Source organism: Epinephelus fuscoguttatus, linkage group LG20 (assembly GCF_011397635.1).
Source record: "Epinephelus fuscoguttatus linkage group LG20, E.fuscoguttatus.final_Chr_v1".
Lineage (NCBI taxonomy): Eukaryota > Metazoa > Chordata > Actinopteri > Perciformes > Serranidae > Epinephelus > Epinephelus fuscoguttatus.
Window position 1 is genome coordinate 39,407,794 of NC_064771.1, and position 27,031 is coordinate 39,434,824.

Below are 27,031 nucleotides of genomic sequence, written 5' to 3' on the forward strand. Positions count from 1 at the left end.
CTGTCGGTTCGGGTTCGAGCGGCGCGGCGTCGCTGCGTCTGCGGACTGAATGACTCAAAGTTGAGGGTTTTGTTCTCGAAGGCTCCTTCGACGCTGCAGAACATCCCGCCATACTTCATCCGAGGGCGAGGAGAGTCTGAGCCCAGCCGGGACAGGAGGGAGGAGCAGTCGTCCTCCTGCTGAGAACACCTCCTCTCAGACATCCTGGACACATCTGAGATGAGACGAGACGAGACAAGGAAGAAGAGGAGGAGGAGGAGGGTGGGCCGGAGATCTCAGGCAATAAATGAGGAGACCAGAGGAGGAGGAGCAGGAAAAGGAGGCCATGGGGGAGGGGAGGAACCATGAGAACCTGTGTTCCACTGAGCTGCAAGAACTCTTTGCTTCCTTCATTTAGAAACACTTTAAACTGTTTGAGCTTCAGAGACACAGAACAACAAGTCTGAACAACCCACGTGTCCAAGCTGCTTCCTGTTGGAAAGGGTTCGGTAATGGTTCTCTAATGGTTCGGTAATGGTTTGGTAATGGTTTTGTAATTGTTCTCTAATGGTTCTCTTGGTTGTGCAATGGCTCTGTAATGGTTCTCTAATGGTTCTGTAATGGTTCTCTAATGGCTCTGTAATGGTTCTGTAATGGTTCTGTAATGGTTCTCTAGGCGCCCTGCATTTTAACACGGTGGCGTTCAGTCGTTTCTGTCCTAAGGAACTTTATTTTCACCAAGACATCTGTGAAGAAAAACAAGAACTGGATGAAGAATAATTAAGGATCCACCTGAATTTAGTTTATAACCCGTCGCTGCTGATTGGCTAACACCTTTGTCATGCCCACCAGACGAGAGGAAACACACCTTTAAGCTTCACAGAAACTGTAACAACACCTTCTCCAGGTTCCTCCAAAGAACTGAGGGGCTGAAGGGTCACTGCAGAGAGGAAACAACGTGGAGATCTGTGACTGACTGATCAATTGATTGATTGATTGATTGATTGACTGATTAAAATGCACCCTGGGAGTCGTAGTTGTCTCCTGTCCTTCAGTCTTTGTGTCCACAGATGTCTTATCGACTGGTACTGCAGGAGCCTGACAGACATCTCAACTGTTGATTGATTAGCTGTCAGTTGTTATTGATTATTGACTGAAGATCATCCTGGTGTTCACTCTGACATCATCATGTGACATCACAGCGAGTGCTCTGAATATTTCAGGTCCAATAAACACAAAAAGACTCAGGGTCCTGTCGGCTCTTTAACTGTCTGACTTTATAGACACAACACACACACTGTAACACACACTGTAACACACACTGTAACACACACACACACACACACACACAGGTCAGTGCTCATTACTGCTGATGCTCTGCAGCTCTGAACTGGATTTCTTTGCCTGTCACATTCACTTTATCTCACACACACACACTCACACACTCACAGACTCAGTGGACCGTAATGAAGCGTGTATCGTCATGTGAACATGAAGCTCTCGTGTTTTAAACTGATCAGTCACTTCCTGTCTGACAGAAAGTGACAGGGTTAACCACACGCAGTACATACAGCACATACATGATACAGTGTAGGGATGTGACTCAGTGGTCACTTTATTAGGTACACCTACTGATACAGATAAATGATGAGCAGATCAATCGATCAAGAACAGGATGAAGAGGATCGGCCCATCAGACGTGATCTCAGAGTTGAAGGATCGTTGTTGGTTTCAATCAATCAATCAATTTTATTTATAAAGCCCAATATCACAAATCACAATTTGCCTCACAGGGCTTTACAGCATACGACATCCCTCTGTCCTTATGACCCTCACAGCTGATCAGGAAAAACTCCCCAAAAAACCCTTTAACGGGGAAAAAACGGTAGAAACCTCAGGAAGAGCAACTGAGGAGGGATCCCTCTTCCAGGACGGACAGACGTGCAATAGATGTCGTACAGAACAGATCAACATGATAAATTAACAGTAATCCGTATGACACAATGAGACAGAGAGAGAGAGAGAGAGAGAGAGAGAGAGAGATGCAGGTAATGACAGTAGCTTACAACAACATTAATGAAAGTAATAATATTATAGTTATAGTTCTGGCTACTGTGGTACAATATGTTGAAAGTATGTATTAATATCTGGCAGTATACATGTGTGACAATAGTCATATGTGTATAATAACTGTAGAAGTATGACTAATGACTAATGATGGCAGCAGCAGCAGGAGGAAGAAGAGAAGGTGCCCGGTGTATTATAGGGGGGTCCTCCGGCAGACTAGGCCTAAGTCAGCCTAACTAGGGGCTGGTACAGGGCAAGCCTGAGCCAGCCCTAACTATAAGCTTTATCAAAGAGGAAAGTCTTAAGTCTAGGCTGGATTACTGTAACTCTCTGTTATCAGGTAGCTCTAGTAAGTCCTTAAAAACTCTCCAGCTAATTCAGAATGCAGCAGCACGTGTACTAACAGGAACTAAGAAACGAGATCATATTTCTCCTGTTTTAGCTTCTCTGCACTGGCTCCCTGTAAAATCCAGAATTGAATTTAAAATCCTACTGTTAACTTATAAAGCTCTAAATGGTCAAGCTCCGTCATATCTTAGAGAGCTCATAGTGCCATATTATCCCACCAGAACACTGCGCTCTGAGAATGCAGGGTTACTCGTGGTCCCTAAAGTCTCCAAAAGTAGATCAGGAGCCAGAGCCTTCAGCTATCAGGCTCCTCTCCTGTGGAATCATCTTCCTGTTACGGTCCGGGAGGCAGACACCGTCTCCACATTTAAGACTAGACTTAAGACTTTCCTCTTTGATAAAGCTTATAGTTAGGGCTGGCTCAGGCTTGCCCTGTACCAGCCCCTAGTTAGGCTGACTTAGGCCTAGTCTGCCGGAGGACCCCCCTATAATACACCGGGCACCTTCTCTCCTTCTCTCTCTCTCTCAATTCAATTCAATTCAATAAGCTTTATTGGCATGATTGTAGATTAACAATATTGCCAAAGACATTAAAATTTACAAATAAAGTACAATAATAAAAGTAAGTCAGAAAACTATAAAAAAAAGATTAAATATATGATATATAATACAAAATACACCAATCTACAATACAATACACCAATATATAATATAGAAAAAAAATGAATAAAGAAAAATGTAGATTGTGAGTTACAAGGACTGTAAATATAGACAGGTGTGTCAGGTGTTGTGATGGTTGTCCCTCAGGCTGTGGCATAACCTGACATATGTTGCTGCTGCTAAGCTGCTGACTCTGTTCTCTCCAAGGATGTGTTGCATTTTAGTTTGATCAGGCAGAGAATCAAAGTCAGTGACTTTATGTTTTATTTTTGAGAGGAAGTCGGCTCTGATGTGTTCATACTTGCTGCAGTGCAACAGGAAGTGTGTCTCTGTCTCCACTTGTCTGTGTGGACAGAGCTCACACAACCTGTCCTCTCTGGGCAGCCAGGTCTGCCTGTGTCTGCCCATCTCTCTCTCTCTCTCTCTCTCTCTCTCTCTCTCTCTCTCTCACACACATGTCCTGTTACTGCATCTTGCTAACTCAGCCATACTGCATGCCATCTCTTTCTTTCTGTCTCTGTCTCATTGTGTCATGTGGATTACTGTTAATTTATCATGCTGATCTGTTCTGTACGACATCTATTGCACGTCTGTCCGTCCTGGAAGAGAGATCCCTCCTCAGTTGCTCTTCCTGAGGTTTCTACTGTTTTTTCCCCGTTAAAGGGTTTTTTGGGGAGTTTTTCCTGATCAGCTGTGAGGGTCCTAAGGACAGAGGGATGTCGTATGCTGTAAAGCCCTGTGAGGCAAATTGTGATTTGTGATATTGGGCTTTATAAATAAAATTGATTGATTGATTGATTGAGACTCCTGAAATTAAAAAGAAATAATGGATCAAATGATAAAAACAATCAGAATCTGAAGGAGAAAAAAAACGTCATACACAGTTTCGTCTTCAGTCTCGTTTCCACCATTTTAATCTGTCATCACATCAAAGCGCCGACTCGTCAGATGTTCACTGAGCTCAGACTCACAGCAGAGATAGAAAAATATCATCTGGAATAATAAAAGTACAACAGCAGGGTCCAGGTTTTAAAACCAGAACAGATCGATTCGGTTCTGAACCTGCCTCAGTTAACACTCCCATAAGATCATTCACATTTTTAATGGTAAATAAATAAATGTTCTGTTGACTCTGATGATGATCAGTCAGAGTTCAGCTCAGGAACAACAAAATAAAAGTCCTGAAACACAGTGAAAGCTTCAGAGGAAAATTTAACTGTGATGGAAAAAAGAAACATGAATATAATCTGAAAATGAACCAAACTGCAAAATATGAAGTTGTTGTTTATAATTAAACTTTGTATTTAAACATTTCCTTTTTCTCCTTTTATTTAGCTCAATTTTTATTTTTAAACTTCTGTTTAATTTTATCAGATAGTTTGATATCAGACGTGATAATTATTTATTTATTTATCTCCACCAGCAGCGTGAAATCATCACACACACACACACACACACACATATATATGCATGTAAATAAATGTGTATATATATATATATATATATATATATATATATATATATATACACACACATATATATATATATATATACAGTACAGGCCAAAAGTTTGGACACACCTTCTCATTCAATGCGTTTTCTTTATTTTCATGACTATTTACATTGTAGATTCTCACTGAAGGCATCAAAACTATGAATGAACACATGTGGAGTTATGTACTTAACAAAAAAAGGTGAAATAACTGAAAACATGTTTTATATTCTAGTTTCTTCAAAATAGCCATCCTTTGCTCTGATTACTGCTTTGCACACTCTTGGCATTCTCTCCATGAGCTTCAAGAGGTAGTCACCTGAAATGGTTTTCCAACAGTCTTGAAGGAGTTCCCAGAGGTGTTTAGCACTTGTTGGCCCTTTGCCTTCACTCTGCGGTCCAGCTCACCCCAAACCATCTCGATTGGGTTCAGGTCCGGTGACTGTGGAGGCCAGGTCATCTGCCGCAGCACTCCATCACTCTCCTTCTTGGTCAAATAGCCCTTACACAGCCTGGAGGTGTGTTTGGGGTCATTGTCCTGTTGAAAAATAAATGATCGTCCAACTAAACGCAAACCGGATGGGATGGCATGTCGCCGCAGGATGCTGTGGTAGCCATGCTGGTTCAGTGTGCCTTCAATTTTGAATAAATCCCCAACAGTGTCACCAGCAAAACACCCCCACACCATCACACCTCCTCCTCCATGCTTCACAGTGGGAACCAGGCATGTGGAATCCATCCGTTCACCTTTTCTGCGTCTCACAAAGACACGGCAGTTGGAACCAAAGATCTCAAATTTGGACTCATCAGACCAAAGCACAGATTTCCACTGGTCTAATGTCCATTCCTTGTGTTTCTTGGCCCAAACAAATCTCTTCTGCTTGTTGCCTCTCCTTAGCAGTGGTTTCCTAGCAGCTATTTGACCATGAAGGCCTGATTAGCGCAGTCTCCTCTTAACAGTTGTTCTAGAGATGGGTCTGCTGCTAGAACTCTGTGTGGCATTCATCTGGTCTCTGATCTGAGCTGCTGTTAACTTGCGATTTCTGAGGCTGGTGACTCGGATGAACTTATCCTCAGAAGCAGAGGTGACTCTTGGTCTTCCTTTCCTGGTCGGTCCTCATGTGTGCCAGTTTCGTTGTAGCGCTTGATGGTTTTTGCGACTCCACTTGGGGACGCATTTAAAGTTTTTGCAATTTTCTGGACTGACTGACCTTCATTTCTTAAAGTAATGATGGCCACTCGTTTTTCTTTAGTTAGCTGATTGGTTCTTGCCATAATATGAATTTTAACAGTTGTCCAATAGGGCTGTCGGCTGTGTATTAACCTGACTTCTGCACAACACAACTGATGGTCCCAACCCCATTGATAAAGCAAGAAATTCCACTAATTAACCCTGATAAGGCACACCTGTGAAGTGGAAACCATTTCAGGTGACTACCTCTTGAAGCTCATGGAGAGAATGCCAAGAGTGTGCAAAGCAGTAATCAGAGCAAAGGGTGGCTATTTTGAAGAAACTAGAATATAAAACATGTTTTCAGTTATTTCACCTTTTTTTGTTAAGTACATAACTCCACATGTGTTCATTCATAGTTTTGATGCCTTCAGTGAGAATCTACAATGTAAATAGTCATGAAAATAAAGAAAACGCATTGAATGAGAAGGTGTGTCCAAACTTTTGGCCTGTACTGTATGTATGTATGTGTGTGATCCTCCATTATATTCAGTTGGGTCTATGCAGAACTGACGCTGTACTTTCCTCCATCATTAACCTGTGACACTGTGACATCATCACCATAAACCTGGGGATGTCATTTAACTGCATCAGGTTTATTATTAAATCAAATATTTCTTTCGTCTCTCAAACTTCAACCTGTGTTTCCTCAGATCAAATCGTCATTCAGTTCAGTTGTTATTGTATTTGTGGTTGCAGCTCGGACCTCCAGTACACGTCCTGACGTCATGAAGAAGAGTCGCCTTCATCAGTTTTTGGTCCCTGGATGATTCAGGTGGGCTGACACTACATGAAGGTTACACACTGTAACCTTAGATCTATGAGCTGAACTCCAGTCCTCATGGGGGACAGCCAATCAGAACAAAGTTCACTTCAACTGAACTGATGTCAGGACAGGTGAGAACAACCGTTCATAATGTTTTCTACTGTGATTCTATAATGTGAACTCATCAAGGTAACTTAGCAACCACTTTACTGAATGTCTGTTGTGATCAATCGAGCTTTGTGTCTGACGCTGAAACCTCAGTAACTGGTCAGTCAACTGTAACACTGTATGCCGTCCAGCTAGCTGAGCTAACACCGTATGAAGAAGAGCTAGCTTAGCTAACACTGTATGAAGGAGAGCTAGCTGAGCTAACACTGTATGAAGGAGAGCTAGCTTAGCTAACACTGTATGAAGGAGAGCTAGCTGAGCTAACACTGTATGAAGGAGAGCTAGCTGAGCTAACACTGTATGAAGGAGAGCTAGCTTAGCTAACACTGTATGAAGAAGAGCTAGCTTAGCTAACACTGTATGAAGGAGAGCTAGCTGAGCTAACACTGTATGAAGGAGAGCTAGCTTAGCTAACACTGTATAAAGGAGAGCTAGCTGAGCTAACACCGTATGAAGAAGAGCTAGCTTAGCTAACACTGTATGAAGGAGAGCTAGCTGAGCTAACACTGTATGAAGGAGAGCTAGCTTAGCTAACACTGTATGAAGGAGAGCTAGCTGAGCTAACACTGTATGAAGGAGAGCTAGCTGAGCTAACACTGTATGAAGGAGAGCTGGCTTAGCTAACACTGTATGAAGGAGAGCTAGCTGAACTAACACTGTATGACATCCAGCTAGCTGAGCTAACACTATATGAAGTAGGGCTAGCTGAGCTAACACTGTATGGAGAGCTAGCCTAGCTAACAGTGAATGAAGTCCAGCACCACTTTGTTCCAGCTGCCTCCCAAGGCTAGAATATGTTTGCCGGCTGTATGTCGGGGGTCTCAACCAAAACTTCCTGGTAAACAGTAGCTAACTGGAAGCTCGTTAGCATGTTGCTGGTTGTGGTTTTTACTTGTCTGAAACACAACAGTTGTCGTGGAAACCATCCTTGTCTTCATCAGTGAGGTGTGATGGTGTAGGTCTGGAGTCAGCTGACAGATGGGCTCTGCTCTGATTGGCTGACGGCAGCCAGAGGCAGGTCATTGTGGCAGTGAAGCCAACATGCCTCACTCAGTACACTGCTGATTCAAAACCCTGAATCTTTCTGAATCCTCTTGTCATTTGGTCTGATCTGGACTGAGCCGAGCCTGCTGACTGTTCAGCTGCTGGACTCTGGAGGCCTGCAGACACTGAAACAGAGACTGACATATTAACATCTTTGAATCTGATGTGTAGAGCTTAAATACAGTGACAGTCACATGTACCCGGGCCTTAAGACTGCATACCTGGGTTTAACCCTGTACATCGGGGGTAAACTCTGTACACCTGGGGTAAACCCTGAATACCTAGGATAAGCCCTGCACACCTGTAGTAAACCCTTTTCACCTTTAGTAAATCCTGCACACCAAGGGTAAACCCTGTACACCTGGGGTAATCCCTGTACATCTGTAGTACACCCTTTACACCTGGGGTAAACTCTGAACACCTGGAATAGACCTTGTACACCTGGGATAAACCCTGTACACCTGGGGTAAAACCTGAATACCTGGGATAAGCCCTGTGCACCAATAGTAAACCATGTTAACCTGGGGAAAACTCTGTACACCTGGGATAACCCTGTACACCTGGGATAAACCCTGTACACCTGGGGTAAACCCTGTTCACCTGGGATAAACCCTGTACACGTGGGATAAACCCTGTTCACCTTGGATAAACCCTGTTCACCTGGGATAAACCCTGTACACGTGGGATAAACCCTGTTCACCTGGGGTAAACCCTGTTCACCTGGGATAACCCTGTACACCTGGGGAAACCCTGTACACCTGGGGTAAACTCTGTACACCTTGGATAAACCCTGTTCACCTGGGATAAGCCCTGTACACCTTGGATAAACCCTGTTCACCTGGGATAAACCCTGTACACCTGGGATAAACCCTGCTCACCTGGGATAAGCCCTGTACACCTGGAATAAACCCTGTTCACCTGGGGTAAACTCTGTACACCTTGGATAAACCCTGTACACCTGGGATAAACCCTGTTTACCTGGGATAAGCCCTGTACACCTGAGATAAACCCTGTTCACCTAGAATAAACCCTGAACACCTAGGATAAACCCTGTACACCTGGGATAAACCCTGTACACCTGGGATAAACCCTGAACACTTTGGATAAACTCTGTACACCTGGGATAAACCCTGTACACCTGGATAAACCCTGAACACTTTGGATAAACTCTGTACACCTGGGATAAACCCTGAACACTTTGGATAAACCCTGTACACCTGGATAAACCCTGAACACTTTGGATAAACTCTGTACACCTAGGATAAACCCTGAACACTTTGGATAAACTCTGTACACCTAGGATAAACCCTGAACACTTTGGATAAACCCTGTACACCTAGGATAAACTCTGTACACCTTGGATAAACCCTGTACACCTGGGATAAACCCTGTTTACCTGGGATAAGCCCTGTACACCTGAGATAAACCCTGTTCACCTAGAATAAACCCTGAACACCTAGGATAAACCCTGTACACCTGGGATAAACCCTGTACACCTGGGATAAACCCTGAACACTTTGGATAAACTCTGTACACCTGGGATAAACCCTGTACACCTGGATAAACCCTGAACACTTTGGATAAACTCTGTACACCTGGGATAAACCCTGAACACTTTGGATAAACCCTGTACACCTGGATAAACCCTGAACACTTTGGATAAACTCTGTACACCTAGGATAAACCCTGAACACTTTGGATAAACTCTGTACACCTAGGATAAACCCTGAACACTTTGGATAAACCCTGTACACCTAGGATAAACCCTGAACACCTGGATAAACCCTGTTCGCCTGGGATAAACCCTGTTCACCTGGGATAAACCCTGTACACCCTGTTTACCTGGCGCAGACTCTCTGGCCTGCAGTTACGTGTGTTGTTCAACAGTAACCATGTTGTGGTGTGACTCACCGGCTGCTGTTAGGACCAGAGAATAAAGGCCAATGAGAAGAATAGAAACAGAAATAGAAACTGAAAGAAAAAGAAGAAGATAATGAAGCGTCAGTTTAAAGTGACAGATTGTTTACAGGCTTCATCTGTTACAGTGAACATGTGTCAAGACCTGCTAAACTCTGACAGTAAAACAACGTCTCCCTCCAGAACCAGACTTCACTGTGTTTCTACTGGTTTCTACCTTTTCTTCCAGCTCTTTGATCTGTCGCTTCTGTGCTTCTATACACTCCTCCAGCTCCTTGTTCCTCTGTCAGATAAACAAACAAACATCATGTCAACAACACAACAAACATAAGATACGTTTACTGTTTCTTGGTTAAATTTTTACCTGTTGTTTACATGTTTACCTGTTGTTTATATATTTACCTGTTGTTTATATATTTACATGTTGTTTATATGTTTACCTGTTGTGTGAGCTGCAGCAGTTCCATCCTCTCTCGGAGGATCTGTGCATCTCTTTCTCTCAGCTCACACATCAAAGTTCGTTTCCATTGGTCCATTGCTCTCCTAAGCCCCTCCCTCTCTGTCTCCGTCAGTGTTTCAGACAGACGACCCTCCTCCATCTTTAATCCCTCTATTTTGGACTCCTCCTCGTGCTGCAGAGCCTCAAACAACATGGCCTCCAGCTCCAGGATCCTCTGAGTCAACGACAGCACGTTTTAAAATAATAAAATATTTTATCTGATCATAAAGGTCAAGATTAAGTCAAGATCAATATTAACTCAACATCAAGATTAACTCAAGATCAATGAAAACTCCAGATCAAGATTAACTCAAGATTAATACAAACTCAAGATCAAGATTAATTCATGATCAATATAAACTCAAAATCAATATAAATGCAAGACCAAGATTAACTCAAGATCAAGATAACTCAAGATCAAGATTAATCCTGTGGCCCTGGTGGTAAACCCTGTAGCCCTGCAGTCAACTGTATGTTGTGTCAAATAACACATTAAAAAAATCATAGCTTCTGTGAGACGGTGGAAACGTGAATCTGACTGAGACTTTACGCTTACTGTACTTCATCTTCTGTCAGGAAACTATGTTGTAAAGGAAGTCAAGAGTCGTATCTCGTTACTAATTCTGGTTTTACTTTTATGTTTTCACATAAATGACCCATTAGTGACTCCAGACGTTTGTTTATGATGGCGTTTGATCAGAGAACTGTGTCAAAATGAGTGAGAAAGAAATGATGTCACAGATGTGGTGAAAAAATGAAACATGACAAACTTTGGTTGGTTCAATGAGTCTTCAGACAAAGTCACAGCAGTAATTAAAGACAGGAGGATGGAAACATGAGGAAGTCTGATCCCAACGTCAGACTGTCTGCTGGATCAGCTACACCCTGAACCTGCTGCTGGACTCTGTAGGATCAGCTAAACCCTGAACCTGCGCAGGTCCTTCATATAACTTTGGTGCTTCAGTGACATTTCTAAAAACAAACCCCTCAGACTGTTGTTGTTCACAATTGTACGTTGTGCTGTGGTTGTTGCAGCTGTTCACACTGACCTTATGAGCCTGGTCCATTGACTGCTTCCTGTAGTCCAACTCTTCGTCTAGGTAACCCTTCTGTTTACTGAACAGATCCTACAGACAACACACAGAGATCAGAGGTCACTGTGACACCTACTGGGAATCAAACTAGCAACTCTCTGTCTTCCTCCACTGGCAACAGATTCATGTGACACGGAAACTTTGAACCCAAATAAACGATTCGCATCAACATGGTTGAACATGTGCAGAACAACATTGTTAAACAAACTGAAGTTCTGTTTTTGATACAGTCAATCACAGAATGTCAATCTGACGTCTGACGGTCCCCCTGTTCTCTGATGGTTCAGCTCCTGTCTCTCAGACAGTTTACAGTTTCTCTGAGAAACTTATCATCTGCTGGCATGATGCAGAACGGAGTACCTCAGGGTTTTGTCCTAGCTTCTCTTCTGTTCTGTATATTTACACAGTTCCTCTGAGCATGAAATCTCTCTCCACTGTTAGACTGAAGACACTCAACTCTGTGTGTCTATGAAACCAGGACAGACAGACTGAGGTCTTTATAAAAATGTCTCAGGGACATCAACTACTGATGTCAAAGACACTTCCTCCAACTCACTGAAGACAAATCTAAAATACTATATTTGGGCTGCTGAACACTGTTCTAACTGAGCTCCTTCTGCTTAGTCCTCATGGGTTCAGGGGTAAGATGGTGACCATAAACTACAGTGTCACTTATCAGTTGATCTGGTCACTTTCTGATGAAATGTCATCAAAGAAAACTTAAAACAGAATAGTAGATACTGACGATACTAACGATACTGATCTGACGAATAGTGAAGACGACATCTTGTTACTGAACACTAACTGATTTTAGTGATTTAAGTGTTTGACATGTTGAAGAAATGAATTCAATTTCAATTCAATTTTATTTATAAAGCCCAATATCACAAATCACAATTTGCCTCACAGGGCTTTACAGCATACGACATCCCTCTGTCCTTATGACCCTCACAGCGGTAGAAACATCAGGAAGAGCAACTGAGGAGGGATCCCTCTTCCAGGACGGACAGACGTGCAATAGATGTCATACAGAACAGATCAGCATGATAAATTAACAGTAATCCGTATGACACAATGAGACAGAGAGAGAGAGAGAGAGAGAGAGAGAGAGAGAGAGAGAGAGAGATGCAGGACAGATGGTAATGACAGTAGCTTACAACAACATTATTGAAAGTAATAATATTATAGTTATAGTTCTGGCTACTGTGGTACAATATGTTGAAAGTATGTATTAATATCTGGCAGTATACATGTGTGACAATAGTCATATGTGTATAATAACAGTAGAAGTATGACTAATGACTAATGATGGCAGCAGCAGCAGCAGGAGGCATCTGGCAGGACCACGGCAGCAGCACAACCACACACGTCACGCTGTCCAGGCACCGCTGTGATATGAGTTAATCTGAGAGACAGTGGAGCACAAAGGCTCCGGAGAAGAAGAATCAGGTCACTGTAAAGTTTTTACCTTCTCACTCTCGATGTCCAACATCTTCTGCTGCAGAGCCGACTTCGTCACTTCAATGGACTCCAACCACTGACCAGAGACAGATGTGGACAGACAGGCAGAGAGAGACAGAGACAGACAGATGAACAAAAAGGGGAAACTGTTAGAAAGTGTGTCAGAAAGTGACATCACTGATTTCCCATCAGGGGACAGACAGTATGTTTAAACAGGGTCAAAGGTCAGGACAGTTGGTGGACAGTGTTCAAGTGAGTGTTACCTTTTCAGCCAGAGTAAGAACAGTCCGGGCGTGGATCACCACCACCTGCTCCTCATTGGACAGATTCTGCAGGCACACAGGTCAACAACAAAATGTTAAAAAAAACATGTCAACAACACGTCAACAACATGTCAAAAACATGTCAACAATGTGTAAACCACCTGTCGACAACATGGTAAAAAACATAACCACAGCACATCAACAACACTTTAACAACATGTCAATAACAATGACTGAGTGAAATCTGTCCACCATGTGTCATGTATAAGTGATAAGACAACATTAGAGGGTCCTGATGATAAACTAACAAACATGTCAACAACATGTCAACAACACATTAACAGCATGTCAACAACAGGTCAACATGTTTCCATCACCGTCCAGAGGTCTGTACCATGTTCATCTTACCCAGAATACCTTCTGGTTATCTGTCTGACTAACCCATCACATCGTCCGTCTGATAACCAGTTACTACACAGCTGATTTCAACCAGTTCAGTCAGCTCTGGGTTTTCATATCAGCCACGAGCACATTTATGTGAAAGACGCGGGTGTCTGTGAGACAGTGACATGTCAGCGGGACATAAACGAGACTCTGTGATCTGATAACACTGAAAACAGTCTCCAAAAATTCCCCATCGGCCGAGACTTAACTAACCTTGTAGGTACCACAAGACTGTATGTGACATTAGTGCAGAGTATTTTTTCCTGTTCATTGTGATGATGATGATGATGATGATGATGATGAAACGCCTCTGTATTTAAAGTAAAGAGGAGTTAATGACTGACAACATCTGTCTGACTGAGATGTTTCATTTTAGGAGCTGATTAACAGTGTGTGATTATTTTTTAGCCTGGTTCTCATCACACAGGTGTGTCATGTTATTCTGATGAGTCACAGGTGTGTCATGTTATTCTGATGACTCAATCTCTGACCTCCGACCTCTGGTGGTAACTAACATACATGTCAACATGTTTCCATCAGCTGAGTCAAACATCAGTGGAACAGCAGGGACAGATTCAGACCATATGTTTAATATGATAGGCAAGCTGCTGCAGGGTTAGGTCCAAACAAACAGGACAATCTGAGATCTGTTGGTTCTCATGATAAAGAACAGAGTTCAAATAGAACACATACAAAATAAATTCAACATACACTTACGGCGTTATCTCCCAGAATGTCCAACTTCTTCATCAGTTCACTGATCACAATGTCCTGAAGGACAACAAGGAGACACCTGTTAGGACAACGCATCAGTACTCTGAGTCACTCAGGTGAGTTTACAGGTGAGTTTTTTTTTAAAGATTATTTTTATGGGCTTTTTGCCTTTATTGACAGGACAGAGAGTGAAATGGGGAGACAGAGAGAGTGGGGACTAACATGCAGCAAAGGGCTGTGAGCCGGATTCGAGCCCGTGGCCGCTGCAGCGAGGCGATGCCTCTGTACATGGGGCGCCGGCACTATCCACTACGCTACCGACACCCCAGTTTACAGGTGAATTTACTGGTGAGTTTACAGTTGTGGTCCAAACTCTGGAGTGTACTTCCTGTTGAGATTTGATCATCAACGTCTGAGTCAGTGTTTAGGATGTCATATTTATACAGTCCCAGTGTCTCCTGTCTGTGTATGGATACGTGTTAATGTGCATGTGTGAGCTGAAGCTCGTGCACAGAGCATGTACGTGTGTGTTTATTTGTAAACATCAGTGTAAACAGTATAAGTCTGACTTCATGACTTCGGTTTAATATTTTACTGTTTTACAGTTTCCTCATTGTTTTTATTCTTGATTTAGTTTTCATCATCGTCTGAAGGAACATCTGATCATGCTTTATTAATTATTATTACTACTCAGATGTTTAAAGCTCAGGTGTGATGTCACTTACAGCGACTCCCTCTGCCTCGCAATAGATCTGGAGAGGACTGAGGCCTTCTGGGAAATGAAGTTGTTGGAAGTTGATGGCAGGTGAGCGTCGCTCCCTTTCCTGTAACCATGGAAACAGAGACAACTCATCAGTCTGTGACATTTATAACAGGTTGTTGTTGTTGTTTACGGGTGTGTGACAGTCATTACCTCGAGCTCTAAGATCCTGAACTCCAGCAGCTCGTTTTGATCTCTGACGTCCTGAATGTCATTTTCCAGCTTCAGCTCGACCCCTTCCATCTGCTTGACCTGTAACATACCAGGAACATATGGTCAGGGGAATGTCTCATCATCTCACATGATATCAGATAATGTCACATGATGCTGTTTGTCTCTATCTGATATGAAGAATATTCAGAGTCTCCGTCATGTGAAAACACAGAAACAATCAGCATTCATGGATTCATTCACTCTGATTATAATCATTTGTCTTATCGACACACTCATACTCTTACTCTGAGAACTACAGCTCCCATCATGCTCTAACTGAACTACAGCTCCCATCATGCTCTAACTGTTGCCATGGAGTCAGTGAGTTATCTTTTTTTAGTCTTTATTTGAATCCATTAAAGTCACAATGATGATGTCACAGTGAGCTGAATGATGTCACAGTGAGCTCATCACAGTGAGCTGAACACTGTGTAGGAAAAACAGCTTTCTGAACCTTCTCAAAACCTAGATTGTAAGGAAATGGACTTGGGCTACTCTGAGGGCCAAATGTTTAGAACTTTGCCCGTGTCATCTCAAAGTTGATGAACTCTTTCACCGTCATCCTGGGGTCAAGAGGGGTCAAGGTGTCAACTGGAAACCATCAAGAGCCCAGTTTGCTGAATACCATCCTGAGAAAATCCAGCATTTTGACAACTAAGCCAGACATTAACTATGCTTTTAAGTTCACTACATCCTCTCTTCCTTCTATCGCTTATCCAACACATCTATGAAAGTCACCCCAGCTCTATCTTACTCTCAGCCTGGTGACGATGAGATAAGAAACAGGTGTGTGAATCGTAAATTCAGTATGAATTCCTGAGCAGAGACTAAGTTTCTCTTGTTAACCAACTTGAAATGTTTCTTGAAAGTAAACTATACATTTTATCCATGTTCTAACATTATAACTGCATAATCCTTGTTTTTTTAGTTGAATGATTTTTTTCCCCACTCTTATAGGTCATAGTATGAGTGAGTTGTAATTTCATGTGTTTAATTCCTCATTTAACATGGAGTCATACTGCCATCTTGTGATGATAGTTAAGAAGGGTTCCCGTAGGAATCCCATATTATATTTCGAGTTAAGATATAGCTATATTAATTAATTAATCAGCTTGTCTTTATTACTGTGTGCTTTCTCATTTAGTATGTTGAAGTAACTGTAGACTAGTTTGTTTGTGCACGAAACATTTACACTTGTGTTCCGCTGATATATGCGGTATAATAATCATATTAAATTTAATTTTGACCATAATGGAAAGAGTGTGTGTCTATCGCACATAACATGTTAAAGTATATAATCTCACAAAATAAAGTTAATTATGTTTCCTCCGGGGCGGCACGGTGGTTAGCACTGTAGCCTCACAGCAAGAGGGTTGCCAGTTCGATCCCGGGCGTGGGAGCCCTTTTGTGCGGAGTTTGCATGTTCTCCCTGTGTCAGCGTGGGTTTCCTCCAGGTGCTCCAGCTTCCTCCCACAGTCCAAAGACATGCAGGTTAATTGATAACTCTAAATTGTCCGTAGGTGTGAATGTGAGTGTGAATGGTTGTCTGTCTCTATGTGTCAGCCCTGTGATAGTCTGGCGACCTGAAATAAAGTAATGTCTAAACTAAGAGACCCTCCTTGCCTCAAACACGCCCACTCAATCTGGTCGGATAAAATTATTGAGCTCAGCGCATCTTTTTCTTTCTTCTTTACTTTGTTCCTTTACTTTATTTTACTTTTACTTTTTTCTTCTTCTTTCTTTTGCCGTCCCTCCTTCTAGTTATACTCTTTATGCTGTGACCTGTTACACTCTTATACACGGTTGCTGCGTAACCCTTTCTTTTCTTATGATCGAAATATTTTAAACTTTTAAGTTTTGCTCGACACGTCCAGGATTGTCTTGTCTGTCCTGAGTTTTCTTTCTTTTTGTCTGTGCCTTCAGTAATATTCTACCTGAAGCGACAAAGCCAGCCAATTGCAACATTTTTTATACGCGTTAATAATAACTTTGATAATAATATCGAACGGCTGACGCAATTGTTTTCAACATTATTATAAGCGAGTAGCCACAGCCCAATAGATAAGCTACTGTTCGACCTGTAACTCCATCAGAAGTTCATCGGATCCAGTGCTGCCAGCCACTTGTCTAAGTGTCCGCAAAGCAGTGGTTCCTTTGCCAAATCAAGAGACTTTCTGCAGCCTGAAATAATTGACGTTTGAGGACCACCTGAAGGACACTGCAGTCAGGCTCAACCACCCCTCCACCACTGTGCTCCAGCAGGCTTCGTTCTGCTGGGAAGCCTGGGAGCCACAAAGTGACAGTCCGGGGTCCTCTGAGAAACGTCCACCTGATTCAGCGCTGCTAAAAGTAGGCAAAAACCCCCTCACCTGATGCAGCTGCTGTGTTGTGATAAGAGTTGATGTCGAATCAGAGACTTAGTTATTCTGATCTTAATTTCGTTTCGTTAGATAAATGGTTTTGCATCCCTGCGTCCCCAATTTATCTATAGTCATACATTCTCTCTCACTATCGGCAAACTGAATAACTGACAAAAGTGTTACCTCTTGTCTTAATCCATTTATACATACTGTTGATTTTGTGTCATTTCATATCATCCTCATTTACTATTCATTTACTCAGTTGTTAAACATTTAGCCCTAAATAAATCTTCATTAAATCATTGTCTGTGGATATTTATTTTAAGCAGGAACTAAGATCACTGTATAGAGAATTCATAACCCAGGTATTGAGACTGATTCATGATTGGTAAGTGCACATGACGAATGGTGCCCCTAAATTTATTACGAGTGCAAACATTTTCTAAAGGTATTGCTCCTACAGATGTCACAGATGAACTGTCACCTGAAGAAAACTTTAAAATACGATCATTTTTTGTGTTTCTCAGCTCATTGATGGATGTCAGAACAATGAGACGTCACACTGACTGTTGTCAACATGTGTTCATGTGTTCATCTGTTTCATGTGTTCATCTGTTTTGTGTTCATCTCTTTCATGTGTTCATCTGTTTCATGGGTTCATGTGTGTGACAGTTTGCTTTACCTTCTCCACCAGCTCCTGATTCCTCTGATACAACGCCTGCTTCTCCTCCACCCACTTCACATCCTGACAGAGAGGCAGACAGACAGACAGGAGGCAGACAGACAGACAGACAGACAGACAGCAGTGTCAGCAGGATTTAAATGAACATTATTTACAGCTCAGACCTTGAAGAGACCCGTTCTACGTTCTATGTTCTATGTTCTACCTTGGCGGTGCTCAGTCATGGACCAGAGAGAGCCAACAGCCTGCGTGTTGTTATTTTAAATGATCATGTGATCAGTGATGTCACAGGTTCATGGAGACAGAGTGCATTAAGCCACGCCCCCAGCAGAGGGGAACACAGTGCATGGTTCTCAGTAGACTCTGTACTGAGTGAAGGAACCTCCTCATCTTTAATATCTGTTAACAAACAACATGAGAACACCTGAACACGGCTGTGTGGTGGAACTTTCTAAGTTTACTAAGTTCTTACAAACCACAGAACCAAAAACTCAGCCTTTAATCAGAAAGACGTGACATCATCAGGGAGATGATGGAGAACTGTGGAACCTGACTCTCAGTCCAAACAGTCGAGGTTAAAGCTGACTGAGCGGTGTGAGGTCTGGTCTGATGATGATGATCCACCTGCTGTCACGTAGGTTTACATATTAAAGTCTGTCACTTTCAGAGGATCATCTCTCAGTTATGTGAGGACAACTAACCCTGACCTGTAAGGACGTGAGGACAAGAGGACACAGAGGACACTGAGACAGTTGACAACATTCACGTTGTCCAACTCATCCCCTCTGGTAGACACGAGACACGTTGTTCTTTAAGATGCTTTAATCTGATGATCTCAGTGAACTCGATTTTAAGGTTCTTTTATTAGTTTTTAAATGTCTTCATGGTCTTGGGCCTTCTTATTTATCTGACCTGCTTTTATAACCCTGGTGACTCCTGAGGTCCTCTGACACCGGCCTTTTAATTGTTCCAAAAGTCAGAACAAAAACCCATGGGGAGGCTGCATTCAGCCATTATGGCCCTCACTTGTGGAACAGCCTGCCAGAGAGCATCAGGACTGCAGAGACTGTTGATGTTTTTAAAAGGAGGCTCAAGACTCACCTTTTTAGTTTGGCTTTTAACTGATTTCTTCTACTCTTTTAATTCTTATATTATATGTTATTTTAATCTCTAATGCTTTTAAATTATTCATTTTTTAAATCTTTATGCATTTTATTATTATTAAGTTTCTAAATCTTCTTTTATTTATTTATCATTATTGTTATTATTTTTAATCTTTAATTTTTTCTAAATCCTCCACACTGACAGGTGTGTCCGGTCTGCCGGCGGGGACGTCGTCCTGGAGATCCCTCAGGTTCAGAGGACTGGGAGGCTCTGCACCATGTGTGGAGTCCACCCCGGTCTGTCTGGGTCGGAGTGGTCTCTGTGGCGGTGCTCCCTGTGGCCGTAGGCTGTGACACCTCTCAGTGTGGATGAGCTCCCCATAGGTGGTTCTTTCCTCACCTGGTTCCTCAGTGCCCAGCCATGTTACTATACTGACTATATTGATTGTGTGTGTTTGTTCTGGTTCATCTGATTTTGATCGGCTCTTCATGGAACATAACTGGACACTCTGTTCTAAGTTCTACTGTTTGTTCTACCTCTCTCTGGCTCTGATTGGTGCTCTGCCCCTCTGATCAGCAGGAAGACACACCCCTTTTCTCCTGGAGTCTACCCTGGAACCAATCAGAACGCAGATGATATTCTCACCTGGTTTATGGACCAATCATTCTTTGGTTCTGTTCTGAGGTTCATTTCACCTCTGAAGAAATAAACTGTTCTCCTTCCTGTGACAGTTACCACAGATTTATGTTTTTATATTCTCAAACATGTAAACATGTAAACATGTAAACAATAATGCCATTATTAAAATCATCCGTGTGTCATTACAGAGAATAGAACCATTGACCTGTTAGTGCCTTGCTTCATTACAGAGAATAGAACCATTGACCTGTTAGTGCCTTGCTTCATTACAGAGAATAGAACCATCGACCTGTTAGTGCCTTGCTTCATTACAGAGAATAGAACCATCGACCTGTTAGTGCCTTGCTTCATTACAGAGAATAGAACCATCGACCTGTTAGTGCCTTGCTTCATTACAGAGAATAGAACCATTGATCTGTCAGTGCCTTGCTTCATTACAGAGAATAGAACCATCGACCTGTTAGTGCCTTGTTTCATTACAGAGAATAGAACCATTGATCTGTCAGTGCCTTGCTTCATTACAGAGAATAGAACCATCGACCTGTTACTGCCTTGTTTCATTACAGAGAATAGAACCATCGACCTGTCAGTGCCTTGATTCATTACAGAGAATAGAACCATTGACCTGTTAGTGCCTTGCTTCATTACAGAGAATAGAACCATTGACCTGTTAGTGCCTTGCTTCATTACAGAGAATAGAACCATTGACCTGTTAGTGCCTTGCTTCATTACAGAGAATAGAACCATCAACCTGTTAGTGCCTTGCTTCATTACAGAGAATAGAACCATCAACCTGTTAGTGCCTTGCTTCATTACAGAGAATAGAACCATTGATCTGTTAGTGCCTTGCTTCATTACAGAGAATAGAACCATCAACCTGTTAGTGCCTTGTTTCATTACAGAGAATAGAACCATCGACCTGTCAGTGCCTTGATTCATTACAGAGAATAGAACCATTGACCTGTTAGTGCCTTGCTTCATTACAGAGAATAGAACCATTGACCTGTTACTGCCTTGTTTCATTACAGAGAATAGAACCATCGACCTGTCAGTGCCTTGATTCATTACAGAGAATAGAACCATCAACCTGTTAGTGCCTTGCTTCATTACAGAGAACAGAACCATCAACCTGTTAGTGCCTTGCTTCATTACAGAGAATAGAACTATTGATCTGTTAGTGCCTTGCTTCATTACAGAGAATAGAACCATCAACGTGTTAGTGCCTTGCTTCATTACAGGGAACAGAACCATCAACGTGTTAGTGCCTTGCTTCATTACAGAGAATAGAACCATCAACCTGTTAGTGCCTTGCTTCATTACAGAGAATAGAACCATCAACGTGTTAGTGCCTTGCTTCATTACAGGGAACAGAACCATCAACTTGTTAGTGCCTTGCTTCATTACAGAGAATGGAACCATTGACCTGTTAGTGCCTTGCTTCATTACAGAGAATAGAACCATCAACCTGTTAGTGCCTTGTTTCATTACAGAGAATGGAACCATTGATCTTTTAGTGCCTTGCTTCATTACAGAGAATAGAACCATTGATCTGTTAGTGCCTTGCTTCATTACAGAGAATACAACCATCAACCTGTTAGTGCCTTGCTTCATTACAGAGAATAGAACCATTGACCTGTTAGTGCCTTGCTTCATTACAGAGAATGGAACCATCAACCTGTCAGTGCCTTGCTTCATTACAGAGAATAGAACCATCAACCTGTTAGTGCCTTGTTTCATTACAGAGAATAGAACCATCAACCTGTTAGTGCCTTGTTTCATTACAGAGAATGGAACCATTGATCTTTTAGTGCCTTGCTTCATTACAGGGAATAGAACCATTGACCTGTTAGTGCCTTGCTTCATTACAGAGAATAGAACCATCAACCTGTTAGTGCCTTGTTTCATTACAGAGAATAGAACCATTGATCTGTTAGTGCCTTGTTTCATTACAGAGAATAGAACCATTGATCTGTTAGTGCCTTGCTTCATTACAGGGAATAGAACCATCAACCTGTTAGTGCCTTGCTTCATTACAGAGAATGGAACCATCAACCTGTCAGTGCCTTGCTTCATTACAGAGAATAGAACCATCAACCTGTTAGTGCCTTGCTTCATTACAGAGAATAGAACCATTGATCTGTTAGTGCCTTGCTTCATTACAGAGAATAGAACCATCAACCTGTTAGTGCCTTGCTTCATTACAGAGAATGGAACCATCAACCTGTCAGTGCCTTGCTTCATTACAGAGAATAGAACCATCAACCTGTTAGTGCCTTGTTTCATTACAGAGAATAGAACCATCAACCTGTTAGTGCCTTGTTTCATTACAGAGAATGGAACCATTGATCTTTTAGTGCCTTGCTTCATTACAGGGAATAGAACCATTGACCTGTTAGTGCCTTGCTTCATTACAGAGAATAGAACCATCAACCTGTTAGTGCCTTGCTTCATTACAGAGAATAGAACCATCGACCTGTTAGTGCCTTGTTTCATTACAGAGAATAGAACCATTGATCTTTTAGTGCCTTGCTTCATTACAGAGAATAGAACCATTGATTTTTTAGTGCCTTGCTTCATTACAGAGAATAGAACCATTGACCTGTTAGTGCCTTGTTTCATTACAGAGAATAGAACCATTGATCTGTTAGTGCCTTGCTTCATTACAGGGAACAGAACCATCAACTTGTTAGTGCCTTGTTTCATTACAGAGAATAGAACCATCAACCTGTTAGTGCCTTGCTTCATTACAGAGAATAGAACCATTGATCTGTCAGTGCCTTGCTTCATTACAGGGAACAGAACCATTGATCTGTTAGTGCCTTGCTTCATTACAGGGAACAGAACCATTGATCTGTTAGTGCCTTGTTTCATTACAGGGAATAGAACCATCAACCTGTTAGTGCCTTGCTTCATTACAGAGAATAGAACCATTGATCTGTTAGTGCCTTGCTTCATTACAGGGAACAGAACCATTGATCTGTTAGTGCCTTGCTTCATTACAGGGAACAGAACCATCAACCTGTTAGTGCCTTGCTTCATTACAGGGAATAGAACCATCAACCTGTTAGTGCCTTGCTTCATTACAGGGAACAGAACCATTGATCTGTTAGTGCCTTGCTTCATTACAGGGAACAGAACCATCAACCTGTTAGTGCCTTGCTTCATTACAGGGAACAGAACCATCAACCTGTTAGTGCCTTGCTTCATTACAGGGAACAGAACCATTGATCTGTTAGTGCCTTGCTCAGAGGTTGTGTTACCTTGATCTCCTTCTCAGGGTCGTAGTGTCCTCCGCTCGTCTCTGTCAGCAGAGCGTACGCTCGCTGCAGCGCCTGATACTCCTGAGTCAGTTGGCGGTAACGGAATTCCGACTCCTCACGCACACACACCTGAAACACATAAACAGGACCAGTCAGACCAGTGAAGACCAGTCAGACCAGAACCAGAACCAGTCAGACAGAAGATAATCCTTCGTAGGAGACCTGATAATGAACTTAATTCATTGTCTGTTAATAAATACGATCTTTCAGGACGTCTGATGTTAAACACGATAAAAGCGTATCAGTCTGATGAAACTCAGACGTGTTGGCGGTCACAGAGAACCAGTTGAGTTCTCATCCTAGATGGTTGGACTAACACAGGAGGCGTTGAGATAAAAACATGTTTTCACAAAGCAGAACATTTGTTTCTTTCACTCTGGTCATACATTTAACCACGGCTGATCCCTGATGAGGTTCTGGATCCTCTGATCCCTGGAGAGGTTCTGGATCCTCTGATCCCTGGAGAGGTTCTGGATCCTCTGATCCACTACAACCCTAAACAGGTTCCAGGTGTGCGTGTGTGTGTGTGTGTGTGTGTGTGTGTGTGTGTGTGTACCTCATCTGGTTCAGTGTCTGGAGTTCTGTCAGTGTGGAACGACAAGGATGATCCGTCAGAGTCCACCGATGCCTCTTCATCATAACCGTAGAACGTCTCTATGACCTTTAAGGAACAACACAAAACATGATGAAAGGAGGACATGTGAACAGGAGAACATGTGAACATGAGAATGATCAGTGTGTTACAGTGACTGTTGAGGTCTTTCTGACATGTCTGTAGAGAACCTCTGATCAGAGGTCCAGTTACACAAAAACAAACACATGAACTTCATCAGAGCTTTAAAATAAAGACACTGACATTCAGTCTGATGAGACCACAACACCAGTATGAACAGGTGCACTGTCGGTTGAATGTTAGTACTAGCTGTCAGTAGGGGCAAGCGCAAATTGTGACAGAGGCAGCTAGCCGTGGCACTTCTGGTGGCAACTTCAGATGCCACGGCAGCTACAGCTGTTTGCCGTGGCAACTTCCGGTGGCATCCTCAGGTGCCACTGACTTACCGCGGCAGCTGAGGCTGTTTGAGGCACTTGCCACTCACCTACCAGGGCATTTACCGACCTGCTACGGCAACTACAGCTGTTTAAAGCAGCTGCCACTGGATGAAGTGACGATGGGGCGGTTAAATGATAGTTTTTAATAAAAAATAATGATAATAAAAAGTGATTTAACCATTAAGACTTGGCACAAAAGAATGTAGCATTATCAGAGCACTAAATATTTGTTGAATTTATGAATGCCAAAATCACAGGGGTGGTGGGTGGGGGTGGTGAACAGCTGTTTACCTCTCTCTCTCTCTCTCTCTCTCTCTCTCTCTTTCTCTGTCTCTATCTCCTACCACGGACTTGCCACTGTCTGTAGGGATACCCAGTGGTTCTCAAAGTGGGGAATTTCATTATACCTGCCACGGATTTTACGGACCTGCCGCAACAACTACAGCTGATTGAGGCAGTTGCCACTCACCTGCCACGGCTTTTACTGACCTGCTGTTTGTAATCACTGTATCTGAAATCAATAGACAGACAAGAGTTTCAACCTTGTTCTATTTATTTTTTTTTTTATCATCATACATAATATGATATACATGTTTTTCACTGTATTAAGTATAAAAAATACAATAAAACTAATTTCTCTATGTTTTAAATTTTTTTATACTGTCACTGTTAATTTGTCTTTCTGTTTTTGTGTAATGCCAACCAACACCCATTACCTGATATTTGCTGATGCATATACTGAGATAATAGCGAGTTGCAAGTTGCAACAGCCATTTTGAGTCTACTATGTCTCACCCTGCAATTTTTAATCTCAATAAAATGTTAATGTTTTTGATTAAAAAGGTTCAGCAGCAAAATTCTACTACTATTAGCAGTACTAGCAGAATTAGCAGTATTAGTAGCATTAGCAGTATTAGCAGCATTAGCTTTATTAGTAGTATAAGCAGTGCTAGCACAATTAGCAGTATTAGTAGTATTAGCAGCATTAGCTGTATTAGTAGTATAAGCAGTATTAGTAGTATTAGCAGCATTAGCAGCATTAGTAGTATAAGCAATATTAGTAGTATAAGCAGTACTAGCAGAATTAGCAGTATTAGTAGTATTAGCAGCAATAGTATTAGCAGCATTAGCAGTATTAGCAGTATTAGTAGTATTAGCAGCATTAGTATTAGCAGTGTTAGCAGTATTAGCAGCATTAGCAGTATTAGCAGTATTAATAGTATTAGCAGCAATAGTATTAGCAGCATTAGCAGAATTAGCAGTATTAGTAGTATTAGCAGCAATAGTATTAGCAGCATTAGCAGTATTAGCAGTATTAGTAGTATTAGCAGCATTAGTATTAGCAGTGTTAGCAGTATTAGCAGCATTAGCAGTATTAGCAGTATTAGTAGTATTAGCAGCATTAGTATTAGCAGCGTTAGCAGTATTAGCAGCATTAGCAGTATTAGTAGTATTAGTAGTATTAGCAGGATAAGTAACACTAACCCTGCAGGCTCTGAAGGTTCGTTTCCTCCTCACTGATTCCTGACGTCTGTATCTCAGCAACATGTCTCTCTCCTGCAGGACACACAGCAATATCATTCATTCATTCATTCATTCATTCATTCAAGAAGAGAAGTGTGTCCTGGATCAGAGGCAGTTGAAAGTATAGCTGCAGTACTTCAGAGTACTTACGATAACATTCTTTACATAACCAGCCGTCTCCAGAGCCTAAAAACGCAAACACAGTTTAATTCAGAGTATTTTTACTGTGGACAGGTCATCAATGTCATGTATCATGACAGGTCATAAATGATGTCATGTGTCATGACAGGTCATAAATAATGTCATGTTGAAATGGCATTAGCAGTATCAGTACTAATACTTGTCGGATTAGTACCTCATACACATCATCAATGATTTGTTGGCGTAGCAGTAGTAGAAGCAGTAGCAGTAGCAGTAGTAGCAGTAGCAGGAATAACAGTACCAGTAGTAGTAGCACTAGCAGTAGCAGTAGGAGTAGTAGTAGTAGTAGAAGCAGTAGCAGTAGAAGCAGTAGCAGGATTAACAGTACCAGTAGTAGTAGTAGCGGTGGCGGCGGTGGCGGTGGTGGTAGAGCGGTGGCGGCGGTGGTGGTGGTAGTGGCAGCGGCGGTGGCGGTGTGTAGTGGTGGTGGTGGTGGTGAGCGGTGGTGGCGGTGGCGGTGGCGGTGGTGGTGGTGGTGGAGCGGTGGCGGTGGCGGTGGTGGTGGCGGTGGTGGTGAGCGGTGGCGGTGGTGGCGGTGGCAGCGGTGGTGGAAGCGGTAACGGTGGTGGTGGTGGTGGAAGCGGTGGCGGTGGTGGCGGATGTAACGGTGCCGGTGGTGGTGGTGGCGGTGGCGGCGGTGGCGGTGGCGGTGGTGGTGGAGCGGTGGCGGTGGCGGTGGTAGTGGTGGTGGTAGAGCGGTGGCGGTGGTGGCGGGATGTAACGGTGCCGGTGGTGGTGGTAGCGGTGGCAGGCGGTGGCGGTGGCGGTGGTAGAGCGGTGGCTGGCGGCGGTGGCGGTGGCGGGATGGCGGTGCCGGTGGTGGTGGCGGTGGTGGCGGTGGCGGTGGTGGTGGTGGTGGTAGTGGCGGTGGCGGTGGCGGCGGTGGCAGCGGTGGTGGCAGCGGTGGCAGCGGCGGGCGGCGGTGGCGGCCACGGTGGTGGTAGCGGCGGTGGCTGGCGGCGGTGGCTGTGGCGGCGGTAGCGGTGGCAGGGTAACGGTGCCGGTGGTGGTAGCGGTGGTGGCGGTGGCGG

General features: G+C 42.9%; 1 protein-coding gene across 1 annotated transcript in view; it reads right to left on the reverse strand.

Annotated features, from left to right (window-relative positions):
• Positions 1–6,243: 6,243 nt before the first annotated feature.
• jakmip3 (Janus kinase and microtubule interacting protein 3) overlaps positions 6,244–27,031 on the reverse strand; it is a 46,622-nt gene continuing 25,834 nt past the window's right edge. Inside the window, exons 9-25 of the mRNA XM_049564393.1 lie at positions 25,950–25,985; positions 25,761–25,832; positions 23,782–23,886; positions 23,166–23,294; positions 19,469–19,600; positions 18,864–18,869; positions 18,163–18,282; positions 15,061–15,159; positions 14,873–14,971; positions 14,151–14,204; positions 12,990–13,055; positions 12,734–12,802; positions 11,221–11,298; positions 10,113–10,346; positions 9,890–9,955; positions 9,667–9,726; positions 6,244–7,880 (exon numbers count right to left, since the gene is read on the reverse strand). Of these exons, the coding sequence (XP_049420350.1) occupies positions 9,676–9,726; positions 9,890–9,955; positions 10,113–10,346; positions 11,221–11,298; positions 12,734–12,802; positions 12,990–13,055; positions 14,151–14,204; positions 14,873–14,971; positions 15,061–15,159; positions 18,163–18,282; positions 18,864–18,869; positions 19,469–19,600; positions 23,166–23,294; positions 23,782–23,886; positions 25,761–25,832; positions 25,950–25,985 (1,416 nt within the window). The 3' untranslated portion in view covers positions 6,244–7,880; positions 9,667–9,675. The remainder of the gene's footprint in view (positions 7,881–9,666; positions 9,727–9,889; positions 9,956–10,112; positions 10,347–11,220; positions 11,299–12,733; positions 12,803–12,989; positions 13,056–14,150; positions 14,205–14,872; positions 14,972–15,060; positions 15,160–18,162; positions 18,283–18,863; positions 18,870–19,468; positions 19,601–23,165; positions 23,295–23,781; positions 23,887–25,760; positions 25,833–25,949; positions 25,986–27,031) is intronic.